Genomic DNA, 19,723 nt, shown 5'->3' on the forward strand with positions numbered 1-19,723 from the left:
CTGTTTAAAAATAGAGCCCAATTGTCCAGTTTACACCTGAATAGCATCTTAGAACTCTTTTTCTTTTTATAACCAAAACTTCTATTTATACATTATTTGTAAAAATGTTCTTATAAATATTTGAATTCTAAATGCTGAATCACAATTCCTATTGAATGCAACCATTGGTCTCCATACCTTTTCCAATAATTGACAATGGGGAATATTTCTTTTTTTCTTTTTCTTTTTTTCTGAAAACAAGTTTTATTTAAATAAGGGTTTAAATACATTACACATAACATTAAAATTGAAGGGAAAAAAAACAAAAACCAGTCTTGTTACTTCACATGGCATTGGGCAACTGTTGCTACTAAGTTGCAAGCTCTACATAGCTGATACATCAGTTTTGAGATTTGTTCCCTTGTCAAAAGTTTAACTGATAGAAGGTTGGGCTCACATTCTGATGTTGGACATCCCTTAGCTAAGATATGTCTGGTCAAAAAGACCTTGGTGGAAAGCCAGATGTCCTATCACCCGATTGGAGGGAAGGTGGCCTAAGTTCTGCCCACCTGGAGATACCAGGGCATCTTTCCTTTACTACCAAAGACTCCCTCTAGAGGTATAGCTGCATTGCTGCCAACCCAGATTCACCAAGGGTTGTCCAGGTGGTGACATTCTCTTAGGGCTGGGAACTCTGCAGAGGGAGAGGCAGGAGCTTCTGGCCAGGCATAGCAGTCTGTGATCTTAGGGCTCTGGGCTTGGCTGAAACCCCATGTTATTGCTTTGTTTCAGGCTTGACACTGCCAGGTGCCTCCTGCTTGACCTCTGTTTAAATGAAGGACTTCAAGACTAGACAGCATGGCTCTTTTCAGTTTATTGCATGAAGGAGTTACACTAGTCCAAGTTAAAAGCAGACCCCAAATGGTTACATTATACATGCTGGGAGGTTTTTAAACTTGTGACAAGGAACAGAGGGGAAATTCTACTCATTGCAAGGAAATCCTCACTTAAGCTTCAGTGAGCCACAAGCACTTAAAACCCATGAACCTTCAGCTGATCGTCCTTCGCCAGTCCAATCTCTACAAGGAACTGGCATATGTTCTTACGCTGGTCACCCTGTAGCTGAATTACTTCTCCATATTCTGGATGCTCAATTACAGTACCATTGCAGGCAAATTTCTTCTTAAACGCCTTCACTAATTTCTTTTTATTGTAATCATCCGCGATCCCTTGAACAGTAGTAAGGGTCTTCCTGCCGTTTCTCTGTTGAATTCTTATATGTATATAATCCTCAGTGCCAGCAGGAAGCAGGTCATCACCCTTACTTGCATCAGCAAAGGGGTCGAAAGAGTGGAGGTTCTGGATAGCGGACATAGGATACGATTCCTTTTCCTGGGTGGAAATGGCCTGCGGAAGGCGGTGGTGGGAGAAGGAGGGAATGGGGGACGGAGCGTCGGGAAGGAAGGGGACTCAAGGGGGAGGCTGCTGAGTCCTCTGCGGCGGCTCAGTGACTGGGGCCTGGAAGATTTCTAAGTTAAGTCTTATAATGCAGTTATGTAAAGTTTTGAATCTGTTCAGTGGGAATTTCTTTGAGTTGGAGATTGACTTTTCTTGCCACTTGCACATTTAGTCAAAAATTTGCTTAAGTTTCTGATTCTTAGATGTGTTAAAATCATACAATAGATTTTGTTTTCACAATATTATTTCAAATATAGAAAATACTGCTTGGAAATCTATCCATTTTTAACCTGTTCAATATTTACAGAAGAATTTGTGTCTCTCAGAGACACTGAATTTGGGTATTAAGACTAATAAAAATATTTGCCTCTCAGCTGCAATTTTTTATTGTCTGTTTTTCATTGTAAAAATATGAATTTTTACCCGGGTAGATGATTTCTTCTACCTTGTAATCATGAGATGTTTGCCTTAAATACATAGTCCTGAGCTTCTCAGCCTTTATTCTGTCCTCTCACAGTTCACATGAACATTTATTACATGTCCACCACTAACACCCTTCTGTAATCCTGCAGCCACTCAAAGCATGGTGAAGCATTGTAAGTAGGCATCTAAAAGGAATATGTCGTTAGGAAACAAATCCCAGGAGGTGCTGACACAACCCTACCATACCTCTTTATGTAGTTTTCACTTACAAACTCTAATGACTAAATACCATAATCACTGAGTCCTCAAATCTAGTCCTCAAAGTGTTTTTGACACTTTGCAGGTTTCAATAAATATTGTTAAGTGAATAAATAAATGAATGAGCTGTTATGAGCCTATATAAGAAAATAAACGGTTGAGGTAGGGCAGGTCCCCCTTGTGATATTCAGAAAGTGAGGCTGGTGGCCAGCCAAGAAAAATAGCAGTTTTTCTTTTTCCTCACCAACCTACCCAGCACTGGTCCTGGAGAATGAGAAATGCACCATGCATGAGAAGGTAGGACAAAAACATTACAGTCATTATTCATGTTTTTCCTCCCATAAACCTTAAACTAGTCCCCTCAGAAGCTTAGGTGAAATATGTTCAATTTTTATTTATTTATTTATTTGCATGTCCTAAAGGTAGGCCTTAGGGGCTTTAAAAAAGAATTATCAAAATTTTCTTTTTACTTTTATTCTATTTCAAAATGTTCTTTTCAGGAATGCAAATTAATACATTCCTTTTGGAAAGATATATGGAGAACACTCAGAGATCTAAAAATAGATCTGCCATTCAATCCTGTAATTCCTCTGCTGGGCATATACTCAGAAGACCAAAAATCACAACATAACAAAGATATTTGTACCAGAATGTTTATTGCAGCCCAATTCATAATGGCTAAGTCATGGAAAAAGCCTAAGTGCCCATCGATCCACGAATGGATTAATAAATTGTGGTATATGTATACCATGGAATACTATGCAGCCTTAAAGAAAGATGGAGACTTTACCTCTTTCATGTTTACATGGATGGAGCTGGAACATATTCTTCTTAGTAAAGTAGCCCAAGAATGGACGAAAAAGTACCCAATGTACACAGCCCTACTATGAAACTAATTTGGGACTCTCACATGAAAGCTATAACCCAGCTACAACTTAACAATAGGGGGAAGTGGAAAAGGGGGGGGTGGGTAGAGGGAGGGGGATCGGTGGGATCACACCTGTGGTGCATATTACAGGGGTATTTGCGAAACTTGGTAAATGTAGAATGTAAATGTTTTGGCACAGTAACTGAGATAACGCCGGAAAGGCTATGTTAACCACTGTGATAAAAATGTGTCAAACGGTTTATGAAGCGAGTGTATGATGCCCCATGATCATATCAATGTATACAGTTATGATTTAATAAAAAAAAAAGAAGACAGGTATACACCCTACAGACATATGAAAAATGTTCATCATCTTTAATCATCAGAGAAATGCAAATCAAAACTACTTTGATATATCATCTAAATCCAGTAAGATTAGCCCATATCACAAAATCCCAAGACCAGAGATGTTGGTGTGGATGTGTAGAAAAGGGAACACTTCTACACTGCTGGTGGGAATGCAAATTAATACATTCCTTTTGGAAAGATGTTTGCAGAACACTTAGAGATCTAAAAATAGATCTGCCATTCAATCCTATATTTCCTCTAGTAGGAATATACCCAGAAGACCAAAAATCACATCATAACAAAGATATTTGTACCCGAATGTTTACTGCAGCCCAATTAATAATTGCTAAGTCATGGAAAAAACCCAAATGCCCATCAATCCACAAATGGATTAATAAATTATGGTATATGTACAGCATGGAATATTATGCAGCCTTAAAGAAAGATGGAGACTTTACCTCTTTCATGTTTACATGGATAGAGCTGGAACATATTCTTCTTAGTAAAGTATCTCAAGAATGGAAGAAAAAGTATCCAATGTACTCAGCCCTACTATGAACTAATTTATGGCTTTCACATGAAAGTTATAACCCAGTTATAACCTAGGAATATGGGGAAGGTGGAAAGGGAAGGGAGGCAGGCGGGAGGAGGGTGGAAGGAGGGTGATTGGTGGATTACACCTGCGGTGCATCTTACAAGGATATATGTGAAGCTTAGTAAATGTAGAATGTAAATGTCTTAGCACAATAACTAAGAAAATGCCAGGAAGGCTATGTTAACCAGTGTGGTGAAAATGTTTCAAACGGTTTATAAAACCAGTGTACAGTGCCCCATGATTGTATTAATGTACACAGCTATGATTTAATAAAATAAATAAATAAATAAATAAATAAAATTAAAAAAAATGTTCTTTTCAATAGAAGAAAAGATTAATTTTAAAGAAAAGATGCACAGTAAAACACAGTAAAAGGTTTTCTACACAATGTCAAATAACAGGGTTAGCTTGGGTTTTCTTCAGATTAGAGCTGCATGAGAGGCTCTAACTTTTTCTTTTTTCTTCTTCTTTTTTTTTTTTTTTGGTGTGGTTTTTGGCCAGGGCTGGGTTTGAACCCGCCACCTCTGGCATATGGGACTGGTGCCCTACTCCTTGAGCCACAGGCGTCACCCTCTAACTTTTTCTTATGGCACCTGGTTCACAAAGGGAAAAGAAATCTCAAAATTCTCTTTTCTTTAGCCCCTGATAATCAATTGCTCTTCACGTGAGGATGGAGAAAGGAAAAGGTAAATCAGGTAGAAAAGAACCAGAGGCCCTTTTGGCAGCTGCTGTTCCATCCATCCTTGTCCTTTTTCCTATTAAACCAACAGATTTCAAAGTCAGGCCTTTGGCAAAGTTGTCTCCCTCACTCTCTCTGAGGTGGAAATCAGTGATTATTTACTTTTATTTACCAGCTTTCCTAAGCTATGGCTTTGCATTCATTTGAAACTAAAATATCAAGGCATTAAACCTATTTTTATATCATGCTGAAATAGAAGCTTCTTAAATGAATCAGAGAAGTTATTTAAGTTGACTGAAGACCATATTGTCCTCTAGACTACTAAATATCGTAATTATTTTCCATCTGAAATCATACTGAGTTATACTATTTACTGACTCTGCTAAAAATAATCTATTTAGTGGGCTAGGACATATATACTGAGCTTTTTATTGCAATTAGAGATTTTTTTTAAAATCTGGATCCAAAATCCTTACGTTATCTCTATTTGTAAATGACTCCTTCTTTCTGCCATGGTCATTTCTGGATAGCATTTCAACAAAGCTTGTACAAAGAGAAAAAACTCTAGATAACGATATGCTTTGCTGCCATGTGTTCTCTAGATAAGTTTCCCTGGTGATCTAGGTTAGACTTGATAGAGCTTTTTGTGTGTGTGTGTTTGTTTGTTTGTGTAGAAATAAACCTAAACTTAGTCTGAGATCACTAAAATTAGGCCAAAAAAATTCTTACTGTGTTCTTATTGTATACCTATAGAAAATAAATCTAAGAGCAAGTTTGCAAGAGTTATTTGCTGGTATCTACCTTGTAAGTGTTCTAATCGGTCTATCTTAGTTTTCTTTTGGAGGTGGAAAACCTAGAAAGATATAATTGCTAACACATCTTAACATGTCATCGTGTGGGAGAAAGTTAAAATCCCAAGAAGGAAAGAGGAGAATTCATGCTCCTAGCATAATCCCCCCTCTCTGTAAAATGTCTATAACTCAGATATCACAGATATTGACCATTGTTTTCCTCGAGAGAGATTGAGTGGTGGTCAGATTAAAGAAGTAGAGAGGAATCTGGAGATATTATCAGTTTTCCTGGGTTACATTTGTTCATACATTTTGTGGGGAATTCTGACAGTGCATTGGATTTCACTTTGTGAAGTTAAAGAAATGTGTGTATGTTTGCAAATGACAGCGTGGGGAAAGCAAATATGGCCACGATGATGGTAAGAGATGCCCATTAGACAGACAAGCTGTATTTGTGGTGGCTAGGTGCACACAGGTGAGACATCTAGACTGCATATTATTTATGTTAACCTATACAATTAGCTTATTTCCTGTGCCTTGTAGGATTGTTATAAATATTAAATAATCTTCCTCTGTAAAACTTGTCTACCACTCATACCCAGTGTTTGTCTATGAATTTCATTGCTGTTTACACAATGTACTATGCATTTTGAACTCCTTGTTTTGTGTTATAAGTATTGAATCTCCACTTGCTGGCCTTTTACTTTCCCCCCATTACACATATCTATCTTACACTTATTGATGATGATGATGATGATGATGATGATGATACTGAGGAGGGACTATGGCCACAATAAACATCAGATCTTAAAACCAAACTCCAAGTCATATTTTGAGGCTGTGAAACATGCGGACAATGGCTTGGTGGATCTCCTTGGTCTTGGCACTGTAAATGAGAGGGTTGAGCACAGGAGGCACAAAGAGGTAGACATTAGACATGAGGACATGTATGTAGCGTGGGGCATGCTTCCCAAAACGGTGCACTGTGGAGACCCCAATCATTGGTACATAAAATGCAAGTACAGCCAGAATATGTGACACACATGTGTTCAGAGCTTTGACGCGTTCCTCACGGGAAGCAATGGCCATGACGGAGCGCAGAATCAACACATAGGAGAGGAAGATAAAGGACAAGTCCATGCCAAAGGTGGATACAAGCACAAAGAGTCCATAGATGCTGTTGATAGTAATATCAGAACAAGCAAGTTTCATCATGTCTGGGTGGAGGCAGTAGGAGTGGGAAAGAACATTGGATCTGCAGATAGGCAGCCTTTTGATAAGGAAGGGAAGAGGGAAGAGGGTGATGACGCTCCGGGCAGTCACAGCTAAACCCAATCCAGCAATGACTTCATTGGTGAGCACACTGGCATAGTGCAAGGGATCACAAATAGCCACATAGCGGTCAAAACTCATGACCAGCAAAATACCCGATTCCATCATGGAGAAGGAGTGAATGAGAAACATCTGGATTAGACAGGCATCAAAGGCAATAGTTCTGGCATCAAGGCAGAAGGTTCTGAAAACAGTGGGCAGTGTGGCCATGGACATGGCCACATCGCTGAAGGACAGCATGGACAGGAAGTAGTACATGGGCTTATGGAGTTTTGGCTCCACCCACACAGCCTGCAGGATCACTGTGTTTCCACCAAGAGCCACAGCATACATCACACAGAGAGGGCCTGCTAGCCAGCGGTGAGAGATCTCCAGACCAGGGATACCAGTCAGCAGGAAAAAAGCAGGGTGAGTGACATTGAACAATCCCATGGCAGGAATAACAGGGTGCTTCTCAGGGCCAGAGGTTCTGATGTGGGGAATGTTTCTGATGTGGAGGATAAGAAATAAGGAAGTGGGACACAGCAACAATGTCTACACAGTTGTAAACTGATGCATTCATGAAATCACAGCTTTGGGGAGGATGCCAGCAAATGTTTCTTCATATTTTCTGATCATGAGGTTACAGGCTGAGTTTTCCCTCTATTTTATGAAAGAAGGAAGACATTGATGAATACTTTGATAACATCAATTGGGTAGAAGGAAAGTGTTTATATAATCTACAACTTTCATGTATGTTATAAGCATCATTCAATAGAAATATATTAACTATAATTCCTAGGTAGTCATGATTGGAAAAAATCAGAGGTTTGAATCACAAATAGCCTTTGGAAGCTCTTCAGCATTTTTCTTTCCTGAGAGTGTTTTTCAATTGTGTGTTGTTAGTTAATGGGAGAACTTCTCAGAGCTAGTTTACTTGGCTGGAGAGGAAAAGGGGCTGAGGGTGTGGAATTAGTTGCTTCTGGACATAGGTTTTTCATTGGCAAGTTTCTGCAAATATATATATATTTTAAGACACAAGTTTTTTTGTTTTTGCAAAATTGAGTGTAGAAATTTAGTAAAAAGAATATTTATTGTTCTATGTATAACATAGACACCCCGACCTTCAGTCTGTGGGAGAACATTCTTCCAAATAACCCTTTCACACCCTTACAGAGTCTTTCGTACTCTCAAAATACTCATTATTCATGTATAAATATCCATGTACCTTCATTGCAGCTTTATATTGGATCTCACTCAGGCTCCAACAAGTTACCTACAACACTGTCTCCATCTCTCATATTTTTGCTCCTTATGTAGAGAAACATTTATAACGCTCCTTCTTGACCTTTCCGCTCTTTATCACATGCTTGTCTTATCTGCTCATGCTCAGTCTGCACTGACCCATGCAGCATTTACATAGGCACACACTGTCAGGTGTACACACTAGATTTGTTTATTCACATAACATTTTCATTTATGTGCTTGCAGACTTCTCACTGTTATTCATCAACTCTCCCACTGAGATACCTTTCTAAACCCTCGTATATCGTATTTGACCATGATTTTCTTACACTTGCACTCACATATTAATTCCAACAGCCATATGCCTGCGAGAGTGATTAAAGTGTCTATTCTCCTATCATTCAGATGCTTGTGAAATGCTTTCATGTGTACTGTCCTACGGTAAATACGGATAGAGAAGGCTGGAGGGTTTTCACCTGGCAGACTTGCTTTAGGCTTAGGGTAACCCCCTTTTGAAGGACTATAGACATGCATACTATTGTTTTCTTTTTCCTTTCTCTCCAGTCTTTAACAAAGCAAAGTCAGACAATTGCAAAGGTACATGTCAAATATATTAAGAGTAGTGTTAAGTGTCTAAACATAACAATTAAATAAATGAGATGAATGCTATGTTAACCAGTTTGATGTAAACATTCCAATTGTATATAAATTTACCCATAAATGTGGTAATGTACATAGTTATGAACTAATGATAAAAAAGCTGGAAAAAAAAAAGAATGGAAGAGGAAAGGAAGCCCTAGCTATCTTAAAGTGACAGAGTTGCTGAAATGGTGTGCAATGCAGCATTGTCTCTCTAGAAAGTTTTTGGAATTTTTCCCAGCAATACAGGACACAGATGCACTATGTTTCCAGCAAGTTATTCCACTGATCACATCCATTCCTGAACATATGCAATTCGCTAGGTACCCTGCAAAAAACTTTGCATAGATTTACTCATTTAATCCTTGCTAGATGTGGATACTCAGGTCTAGTGAGATTAGCTTGTCTTGTAGTTCACAGTTAGAAGTTGATAAAATTGAAAAACAAGAAGACTTACGAGACTCTATTTTCTTACCAAGATCTTTGAGGCATCATTAAGACAACAGAGATAAACCTGAAAAGAAAAATAGAGGTGTGCATTTCTGAATGACGATTTCTGTTACCCTCTGACAGGAAGGGAATAGCTAAAGACAGAAAGATATGAAGGAAATGAATAAAAAAATACCTGTTTCCAAGGCCAGACTCAATTTCTTCAGCTCCTAGAACCTAGAACAATTCTATTATGGAAACTACAGAAGAACCAGAGTCATTTCATGGAAACGATCCTGGGCTGAGTGTCACAAGTCTTGGGATTTAACCCTGGATCTAGCAGGTAATGGCTCTGTAAGCTTGGAAAAAAAAAAAAAAACCAAAAAACAAAAAAAATTTCTCTTTCCAGACCTGTGTCTTCTTTAAGGATACTTTTTGTTTGTTTGTTTTTAGGAAATTCTCTAGGGTCCTTTATGACCTGGATGTTCTTTTATTTTCTTTTTAATTCCTGCTTATGTAAAGAATGCCCGTGAGAGTTTGTGAGGGTGCTGACAGGTTGCAGAGAGGGAGCAGAGAGGACTGGAGGGATGTACAGAGAAGGTTTCTACGGACCATACCTTTCCATCTATATCATGAATAGTAAGTGGCTACAAATAATTAGCTGTTTGTGCTTCATGTAAAGTTCATGGGTAAGTGATTTTTCCCATTCTTTTAAACTTTTGGGATCTTTTACATATTTTGTTATCTCATAATTCACAGGGCAGGAGCAAAGTTAGACCATGTTTGCCTTAGCTGTTAGTATGTCACTGGATAAGTTGTGACCATTTTGTTCCCAGATTTCTGAAACTTTCCTATGCCTGGGGTCTTGCTTCCCTCTCTGCATTTGGAGCAATATTAATAAATAATAGAGACATTAACTTTTGAAGTTTGGAGTTCGAGGGATATTGGGTCCCATCTGGTGTGCCTTTGTCGGGGTCCTGGACTGGCCAGGTCTCTGGTCCCAGCTTATCTATGGTCCTGGAGCAGACCGCTTTGCTATTATCTTGCTTGGGAACAAGTACCCTTAGGTGCCTTAGGGCTATTTGCCTTAGCAGAAGAGGGAGAGAGTGAGAGAGAGAGAGATAGTATGTGAGGAAGAGAAGCAGTCTTATTAAGAGAATGAATCCTAGCAGTCTTGGTAGAGAGACGCCATGCAGGTGTTCTGCAGGCAGGAGAAGGGACAGAGTCAGAGTTAAGGGGGCCAGTGAATGAATGCTCACTCGCTCCCGACTGCCTTCTCGGGCCACTTCCTGTAAACATAATCCTGTGACTCTTGCACCGCAGGTGGAGAGCCTGCCAATCCCTGATGCTCTCATCTCACAAGCTCTCTTGTTCTCGGGTTCAGAGCCGAAACCCTTCCCCATGTCTTTATCACAGTATTGTATTACTGCGATGTTACCGGGTTTCTTATGATTACATAGTGTTCTGAGCTTAGCTCTCTCTTCTCCATGCCCTGAGCTATATGGTCTGCTACAGAAGGAAATTTGTAACAGTAAGTGGAAAGTCTAGAGAAATGAAATGAATTGCTCAGGATTATACAATTAGTTGTTGGCTGTGCCGGAACAAGAACCTCAAGGCCTTGCTCATCTAAGATGCTGCTATCAGATTACCTCCAGCCAGTCTCTCCCACTTCCTCTTTCCCAGTTCAACTGTTTCTTGGAGCAAGCTCGGGGAGAGATAGCTGGCTTAGACCTCTAGGTTTTCAGAACTCACCAGAAGACAAACAGATGAGAGCCACCACGGGACAAGTCCTCTGGTTTATCTGCTCACGCGAATTCACATCTGCCACTTTTATATCCCACTCTAAGCCTCAGGATAAGGAACAGGGAAGTGACCCTGTTTTGCACCTGAAAACTCTTCAGGGAGATTTTATTCTCCAGGGGTCCTTAATGATTACTGAGAATAAAGCATTTTCTCTCCTTTACCTGAAAAAGAACTCCTCAACAATTTGCCAGACCAAGTCTCTTCCCAACCAAGACACCATCTGGTGGCGGATGGGCTGGCACTGGAAGGGAAGAGTCCATTTCCTTTTGAGAGATTCTTCGTGTGTATAGTATATTGACTTTTTAACTATGGAAGTGAAATTAGAAAATAAATATTTTTTTAAATTTTTTATTTTTACATTTCAGATTTATGTGAGAGCACAGATGATTAGGTTACACTGTTAGGTTTGTTAGGTAGAGTCCAAGTTGTAGTTATACCTCTCACCTGGGAGATGTGACATATATCATATACCCTTACATTGTGCCTGTTAGGTGATTCTTCTTGGTTCTGTAAATGTATTGAGTGGAACTAGTTCTTTCTCCATTCCTGGAGTAAAACTCGATTCCCTGCATTTTCTGGTTACATTCAGATACTACAATATCTACTAGTGAATAATTAGAATGTTCAACCTCATGTGATAGTCACACTTTCTAGCAATCAGAGTTCCAGCCTTTCTTCTCCTATCCTTCAATTGCAAACCCTGGTTTCTGGCTTCTCCTCCAGAAAAGTGAGACATGGGAAAATGGGAACTTTACAATTCCCTGGTGCTGCTGTTAACTGCTATTGTGTTAACTGTCCCCATTAACTGCTTAAAGCTGACTCTTTCTTGCATTTGCTACTTTCATAAATTATTCAAAGAGGCATCTCTTCATATTTTACTCTTTTGCACTTGACTTAACTTAATATATCTTTACTCTCTATGGTGGATCAGATCTCTAGCCACAAACCAGACCACCCCTGTGGAGCCACGCTCTTTTTGGACAGACTCTAAGACAACACCATGCTTTCTCTCTCTAGTCTGTAGCCCAGTGGGAAGTGGTCAGCCTTCCTCTGAAAAATCAAATGCCTACCTGAATGCAATAATACTATTTCTTTCAATTCTGCTAACAGAGGAAGAAGGCACGTTCACCAATTTTAGATGTTATTCACTTAGATTTAATGTGTATTTGGTATGCCTCATATTTACTGATGAATTCATACACATAAATCACATTCTAACCTGGGAAAGAAAACTAGGGTTCAGTTATAGTCCAATGTGAATACTCGTATAAGAATCACATCAATTGCTTCTATTAAGAAACATTAAAGAATTGTTAACAAAATATTAGAGAATACATGAGTCAAAAAAGGGAGTGTGAAGGCGTTTTGGGGGGTAGAAAGTTCAGGAAGTAGCTTCTAACTCTAGGGATAGAAGAAGAAAAAAGAAGAATCTTGTGTTATTAAACCTTACAAGTTTTAAAGAGGCATGCTCCAAAGCTGAAATTCAGACTTTTGAAGAGTGGAGAATTCAGAGGGAAGGGTGACTAGGACTGAGACTTGTTTTTCTGAGCTGGGGGTGGAGAGGAAGGCTTTTCTAGCTTGTTGTGAGGCCTTTAAGGGAACTTGGTAAGACCGGCTCTGGGAGTGTTGGGACACTGCAAACTGGAGGCAGCTAATGTCACTGGAATGAACCTGACCCAGGTGCTTGAGTGCTGCTGGGGTAATATAGCAACAGAAAGCAAATAGGAGAGTAAAGTGTCCTTCCACCTGCCCTAGATTCCTAGTGTCCCCTCACCCCCATTTCAGTATCTTGGGAGCTGTGTGGCAAAGAAGAAATGAAGTTTGCAAAGTCTCAGCCCTAATGTCACTAAAAATGGTATAGATCTTGGGGCTGAGAGAGTACAAAACTAGTGCAATAACACAGAAAGAATTTAATTCTGAAAACGGTTTACATAGTTTTCAAAAGAACTTGAAAAGTGACTAGCAGATGGTGACATAGCTTAGAGATTTGAAACAGCAAGAAGCTCCTACCACCCAAAAACTGGAGAGTTAAGGTGGGCTGACCAGAGCTGCAGCCAAGGTGAGCTCAAGCAGTAGAAGCTGAAACCTTGGAAAATAAGGGAATCCAAATGGGAGCAGAGGAGGTCAAACTCTCCCTCTTTGCTGACGACATGATCTTATACTTAGAGAACCCCAAAGACTCAACCACAAGACTCCTAGAAGTCATCAAAAAATACAGTAATGTTTCAGGATATAAAATCAATGTCCACAAGTCAGTAGCCTTTGTATACACCAATAGCAGTCAAGATGAGAAGCTAATTAAGGACACAACTCCCTTCACCATAGTTTCAAAGAAAATGAAATACCTAGGAATATACCTAATGAAGGAGGTGAAGGACCTCTATAAAGAAAACTATGAAATCCTCAGAAAGGAAATAGCAGAGGATATTAACAAATGGAAGAACATACCATGCCCATGGATGGGAAGAATCAAAATTGTGAAAATGTGTATACTTCCCAAAGCAATCTACCTATTCAATGCCATTCCTATCAAAATACCAACATCGTACTTTCAAGATTTGGAAAAAATGATTCTGCGTTTTGTATGGAATTGGAAAAAAGCCCGTATAGCTAAGGCAGTTCTTGGTAACAAAAATAAAGCTGGGGGCATCAGCATACCAGATTTTAGTCTGTAGTACAAAGCCATAGTGCTCAAGACAGCATGGTACTGGCACAAAAACAGAGACATAGACACTTGGAATCGAATTGAAAACCAAGAAATGAAACTAACATCTTACAACCACCTAATCTTTGATAAACCAAACAAGAACATACCTTGGGGGAAAGACTCCCTATTCAATAAATGGTGTTGGGAGAACTTGATGTCTACATGTAAAAGATTGAAACTGGACCCACACCTTTCACCACTCACAAAAATTGATTCAAGATGGATAAAGGACTTAAATTTAAGGCATGAAACAATAAAAATCCTCCAAGAAAGCATAGGAGAAACACTGGAAGATATTGGCCTGGGGAAAGACTTCATGAAGAAGACTGGCATGGCAATTGCAACAACAACAAAAATAAACAAATGGGACTTCATTAAACTGAAAAGCTTCTGTACAGCTAAGGAGACAATAACCAAAGCAAAGAGACAACCTACACAATGGGAAAGGATATTTGCATATTTTCAATCAGACAAAAGCTTGATAACTAGAATCTATAGAGAACTCAAATTAATCCACATGAAAAAAATCAACAATCCCATATATCAATGGGCAAGAGACATGAATAGAACTTTCTCTAAAGATGACAGACGAATGGCTAACAAACACATGAAAAAATGTTCATCATCTCTATATATTAGAGAAATGCAAATCAAAACAACCCTGAGATATCATCTCACCCCATTGAGAATGGCCCACATCACAAAATCTCAAAACTGTAGATTCTGGCGTGGATGTGGAGAGAAGGGAACACTTTTACACTGCTGGTGGGACTGCAAACTAGTACAACCTTTCTGGAAGGAAGTATGGAGAAACCTCAAAGCACTCAAGCTAGACCTCCCATTTGATCCTGCAATCCCATTACTGGGCATCTACCCAGAAGGAAAAAAATCCTTTTATCATAAGGACACTTGTACTAGACTGTTTATTGCAGCTCAATTTACAATTGCTAAAATGTGGAAACAGCCTAAATGCCCACCAACCCAGGAATGGATTAACAAGCTGTGGTATATGTATACCATGGAATACTATTTAGCCGTTAAAAAAAATGGAGACTTTACATCCTTCGTATTAACCTGGATGAAGTGGAAGACATTATTCTTAATAAAGCATCACAAGAACGGAGAAGCATGAATCCTATGTACTCAATTTTGATATGGGGATAATTAATGACAATTAAGGTTATGGTGGGGTAAGCAGAAAGAAGGACAGAGGGAGGGGGTGGGGACTTGTTGTGTGTCACACTTTATGGGGGCAAGACATGATTGCAAGAGGGACTTTACCTAACAATTGCAATCAGTGTAACCTGGCTTCTTGTACCCTCAATGAACCCCAACAATAAAAAAAAAAAAGAAAAAAAAAAAAAGAACTACACAGGGTCCCTCCATACAAAGATCCAGCAACAATAGAGTAATCCCGCCACTGGGGTCTAATCTTGGAGAGACACCTCCCCAACTCTGAGGATGGCCAGAGGCAACGGTGAAAAACAATCATGAGGTGAAATCAACAGAAAAACTCTGGAAATATAAATAATCAGAGTAGATCAACTCCCCCAAGGATCAATGGGGCAGACACAGCACAAGATCCCAGGCACAACCAAATAGCTGAGATGTCAGAAATCGAATTCAGAAACTGGATAGCAAATAAGATCAAATTAGAATTCCAAGCAGTAAACCAAAAGATATCTCAAGAACTCAATGAATTCAAAGACCAAAATGACCAAAAAATTTGACACATTGAGACAAGAAGTTGCAGGCCTCAAAGATATTAGAAACACAGTAGAATCCCTCAGTAACAGAATGGAGCAAATAGAAGAAAGGATTTCCAATATTGAAGATAAAGCTTTTGAATGCTCCCAAACTCTCAAAGAGGAAGAGAAATGGAGAGCAAAAACAGATCACTCTCTCAGAGAGCTCTGGGATAATTTGAAGAAAACGAATATTCATCGTATAGGGATCCCCGAAAGTGATGAAGTGGCTTCACAAGGCACAGAGTCTCTTCTCAATGAGATTATGAAGGAGAACTTTCCAGACATGCCAAGAGATTCTGAAATTCAGATAGCAGGCAGTTTCAGAACTCCAACGTGACTCAACTCAAATAAGACATCCCCCAGACACATCAAAATCAATTTCACTAAAGTTAATATGAAAGAGAAAATTCTGAACTCAGCCAGACAAAATAAAATCATTACCTACAAAGGCAAGAATATTAGAATAACTGCAGATCTCTCTGCTGAAACCTTTCAAGCTAGAAGAGGATGGTCATCAACTTTTAATCTCCTAAAACAAAATAACTTTCAACCCAGGATCCTGTACCGAGCTAAACTGAGTTTCATTTATGACGGAGAAATTAAATACTTTAATGACATTCACATGTTTAAGAAATCTGTCATAATTAAGCCAGCTCTCCAGTATATTCTCAGACCCATCCTTCATAAAGACCAGCATAACCCTCTACCACAAAATTAAACCCACCCAGAAAATTTTGATCAAATTCCAACTTCCATAGTCACAAAAGGATTAAAAATGTCCACCGGAGTCTCGAGGGGCTTATCAATATTCTCAATTAATGTGAATGGTTTTAATTGTCCTCTAAAAAGGCACAGGTTGGCTGACTGGATACAAAAACTCAAGCCAGATATCTCTTGCATACAAGATTCACATCTTACATTAAAAGACAAATATAGATTCAAGGTGAAGGGATGGTCATCTATACTCCAGGCAAATGGAAAGCAGAAAAAAGCAGGCATTGTAATCCTATTTGCAGATGCAATAGGCTTTAAACCAACTGAAATAAGGAAGGATAAGGATGGACACTTCATATTTGTTAAAGGTAATACTCAATATGATGAGATTTTAATTATTAGTATTTATGCACCCAACCAGAACACACCTTAATTTATAAGAGAAACTATAACAGACATGACCAACTTGATTTCCTCCAGTTGCATAGTACTTGGAGATTTTAACACCCCTTTAGCAGTAATGGACAGATCCTCCAAAAAGAAGCTAAGCAACAAAATTTTAGATTTAAAACTAACCATTCAACATCTGGACTTAACAGACATCTACAGAATATTTCATCCCAACAAAACTGAATACACATTCTTCTCATCAGCCCACAGAACATACTGCAAAATCAACCACATCATAGGCCACAAATCTAATCAAATCAGCAAATCAGCAAATTAAAAAAAATAGAAATAATTCCTTGCATCTTCTCAGACCATCATGTAATAAAAAGTTGAACTCGGGCGGCACCTGTGGCTCAGTTGGTGGGGCGCCGGCCCCATATACCAAGGGTGGCGGGTTCAAACCTGGCCCTGTGCCGCGGACCGCCCTGTCGGTGGGCTTCAGTCCGAGGGAAAGCAGGGAAATGGAGTCAGGTTGGTTGAAAGGTCGACGCAGGAATGACAGTCTGGCACACTACGGGTTAAAGTATGCAGCTGCAAAATTTACTGAGAGTATATGTTGGTATTTATACATTTTCTTTCCAAGGTTCAAACAATGCAATCTTTATTTTGCTTATGCTTATAAATTATCTTTGTGTCTGCATATGCGGTTTATCATGCATTACATGTTTTCAAGGTTTTGCTCTCCGGAGGGAGGTGGTTTATCAGTAACACCTGCTTACTCCTTCTTTTCTCAGGAATGTCAAGGTTTGCAACTTCTCTCAGTTCTGTAACTCTTTTCAGTTTCTTATGATCTTATTTTTAAAATAGTTGGACATATTCTTTTATGTATAATGCTTGACTACTTTTATATATATTTTCTATATATTTTTACTCTTATTAGTAATTATACTTTGATTCATAATTGATTGTTTGTTAAACATTAAACTACTCTATTGATTTGTATTACATATGAAAATTAGTGAAGCAAGATGTTTTTCTAAGTAAAGTTTTACTGCGTGGTGATAGTGCATGTCGTGTTGGAACATCTTGTTTAAACGTCTTGTTTGCTGTGCCTGCATTGTCTTAGCTCACTGACATTCATGGTGGGAACATGCTGTTGTGCAGGCTTACTTGGAGCCACTGAGTCTGGCACAGTCATACTTTTTGTGCTATATCTGGATCAGTAAACCATTGTGTTCATTCTTTAAAACCTTATTGATTACTTATCAGGACAAACAGACATTCAGTCTAACATGCGCGTACACTGTAACAGAAAGCCATATCCTTAGGTTAATGCGATAGAAAAACAGCATGCTGGGCAACATTTCTGTTGCTGCGCACACTGGGGGTGCTGGGGGCTTCGCTCCGGGGAGCACAGACCTCCTTTCCGTCATTTTACAATGCGGACAGCGCCACCTCGCTGCGGCTTGGTGCCGAGGGTGCGGCAGCCCTGGCCAAACTGCAACCAAAAAATAGCTGGGCGTTGTGGCAGGCACCTGTAGTCCCAGCTACTCAGGAGGCTGAGGCAAGAGAATCACTTAAGCCCAGGAGTTGGAGGTTGCTGTGAGCTGGGTGAGGCCACGGCACTGTACCGAGGGTCATAAGGTGAGACTCTGTCTCTAAAAAAAAAAATTAAAAAAAAAAAAAGTTGAACTCAATAACAATAGGAACCTGCATACACATACAAAAACATGGAAGCTAAACAACCTTATGCTGAAGGATAGATAGGTTATAGACCAGATTAAGAAGGAAATCACCAAATTTTTGGAACAAAACAACAATGGAAACACGAATTATCAGAACCTCTGGGATACTTCAAAGGCAGTCCTAAGAAGGACATTTATAACACTGCAAGCCGTCCTCAAGAAAATGGAAAGAGAAGAAGTTAATAACTTAATGGGACATCTCAAGCAACTGGAGAAGGAAGAACATTCCAACCCCAAACCCAGGAGAAGAAAAGAAATAACCAAAATCAGAGCAGAATTAAATGAAATTGAAAACAAAAGAATTATACTACAGATCAATAAATCCAAAAGTTGGTTTTTTGAAAGGATCAATAAAATAGATAAACCTTTGGCCAACCTAACCAGGAAAAAAAGATAAAATCTCTAATTTCATCAATCAGAAATGGTAATGATGAAATAACAACAGACCCCTCAGAAATTCGAAAAATCCTTAACAAATACTACAAGAAACTCTACTCTCAGAAATATGAAAATCTGAAAGGAATTGACCAATACCTGGAAGTACACCACCTACCAAGACTTAGCCAGAACGAAGTGAAAATGTTGAACAGGCCTATATCAAGATCTGAAATAGCATCAACTATACAAAATCTCCCTAAAAAGAAAAGCCCAGGACCAGATGGCTTATAGTCAGAATTCTACTAAACCTTTAAAGAAGAACTAGTACCTATATTACTAAACCCCTTCCAAAATATAGAAAAAGAAGGAATATTACCCAACACATTTTATGAAGCAAACATCATCTTAATCTCCAAACTAGGGAAAGATCCAATGTGAAAAGAAAATTATAGACCAATATCACTAATGAATATTGATGCTAAAATACTCAATAAGATCCTAACAAAGAGAATCCAACAACACATCAAAAAAATTTTACACCATGACCAAGTGGTTGTCCCAGGGTCTCAAGGCTGGTTCAATATATGTAAATCTATAAATGTAATTCAGCACATAAACAAACTAAAAAATAAAGACCATATGATTCTCTCAATTGACACAGAAAAAGCTTTTGATAATATCCAGCATCCCTTCATGATCAGAACACTTAAGAAAATTGGTATAGAAAGGACATTTCTTAAACTAATAGAGGCCATCAACAGCAAACCCACAGCCAATATTGTACTGAATGGAGTTAAATTGAAATCATTTCCACTTAGATCAGGAACCAGGCAAGGTTGCCCATTGTCTCCATTGCTCTTTAACATTGTAGTGGAAGTTTTAGCCATTGCAATTAGGGAAGAAAAGGCGATCAAGGATATCCACATGAGGTCAGAACAGATCAAATTTTCACTGTTTGCAGATGATATGATTGTATATCTGGAAAACACTACGGATTCTACAACAAAGCTTTTAGAATTGATCAAGGAATACAGCAATGTCTCAGGCTACAAAATCAATACCCATAAATCTATAGCCTTTTATATACCAACAATAACCAAGCCAAAAAAATAGTCAAGGACTCTATTCCTTTCACAGTAGTGCCAAAGAAGATGAAATATTTGGAAGTATACCTAACAAATTACATGAAAGATCTCTACAAAGAGAACTATAAAA

At 38.8% G+C, this 19,723-nt stretch overlaps 2 protein-coding genes across 2 annotated transcripts; both read right to left on the reverse strand.

The window, feature by feature from the left end:
- Positions 1 to 948: 948 nt before the first annotated feature.
- On the reverse strand, positions 949 to 1,353 carry LOC128565544 (eukaryotic translation initiation factor 1-like). Its single transcript, XM_053562058.1, has one exon. The coding sequence runs from the start codon at positions 1,351 to 1,353 to the stop codon at positions 1,012 to 1,014; it is 342 nt and encodes a 113-aa protein (XP_053418033.1). The 3' UTR covers positions 949 to 1,011.
- A 4,871-nt stretch (positions 1,354 to 6,224) lies between these two features.
- Positions 6,225 to 7,163, reverse strand: LOC128566001 (olfactory receptor 51I2). Its single transcript, XM_053562888.1, has one exon. It carries the CDS (start codon positions 7,161 to 7,163, stop codon positions 6,225 to 6,227), a length of 939 nt encoding a protein of 312 aa, XP_053418863.1.
- Positions 7,164 to 19,723: the final 12,560 nt, after the last annotated feature.

The sequence above is a fragment of the Nycticebus coucang genome, chromosome 14, assembly GCF_027406575.1.
Source record: "Nycticebus coucang isolate mNycCou1 chromosome 14, mNycCou1.pri, whole genome shotgun sequence".
NCBI classification, from domain to species: domain Eukaryota; kingdom Metazoa; phylum Chordata; class Mammalia; order Primates; family Lorisidae; genus Nycticebus; species Nycticebus coucang.

Excerpts from the sequence above, each read along its gene's own strand:
- LOC128566001 (XM_053562888.1), bottom strand. The coding sequence starts at position 7,163 with ATGGGATTGTTCAATGTCACTCACCCTGCTTTTTTCCTGCTGACTGGT.
- LOC128565544 (XM_053562058.1), bottom strand. The coding sequence starts at position 1,353 with ATGTCCGCTATCCAGAACCTCCACTCTTTCGACCCCTTTGCTGATGCA.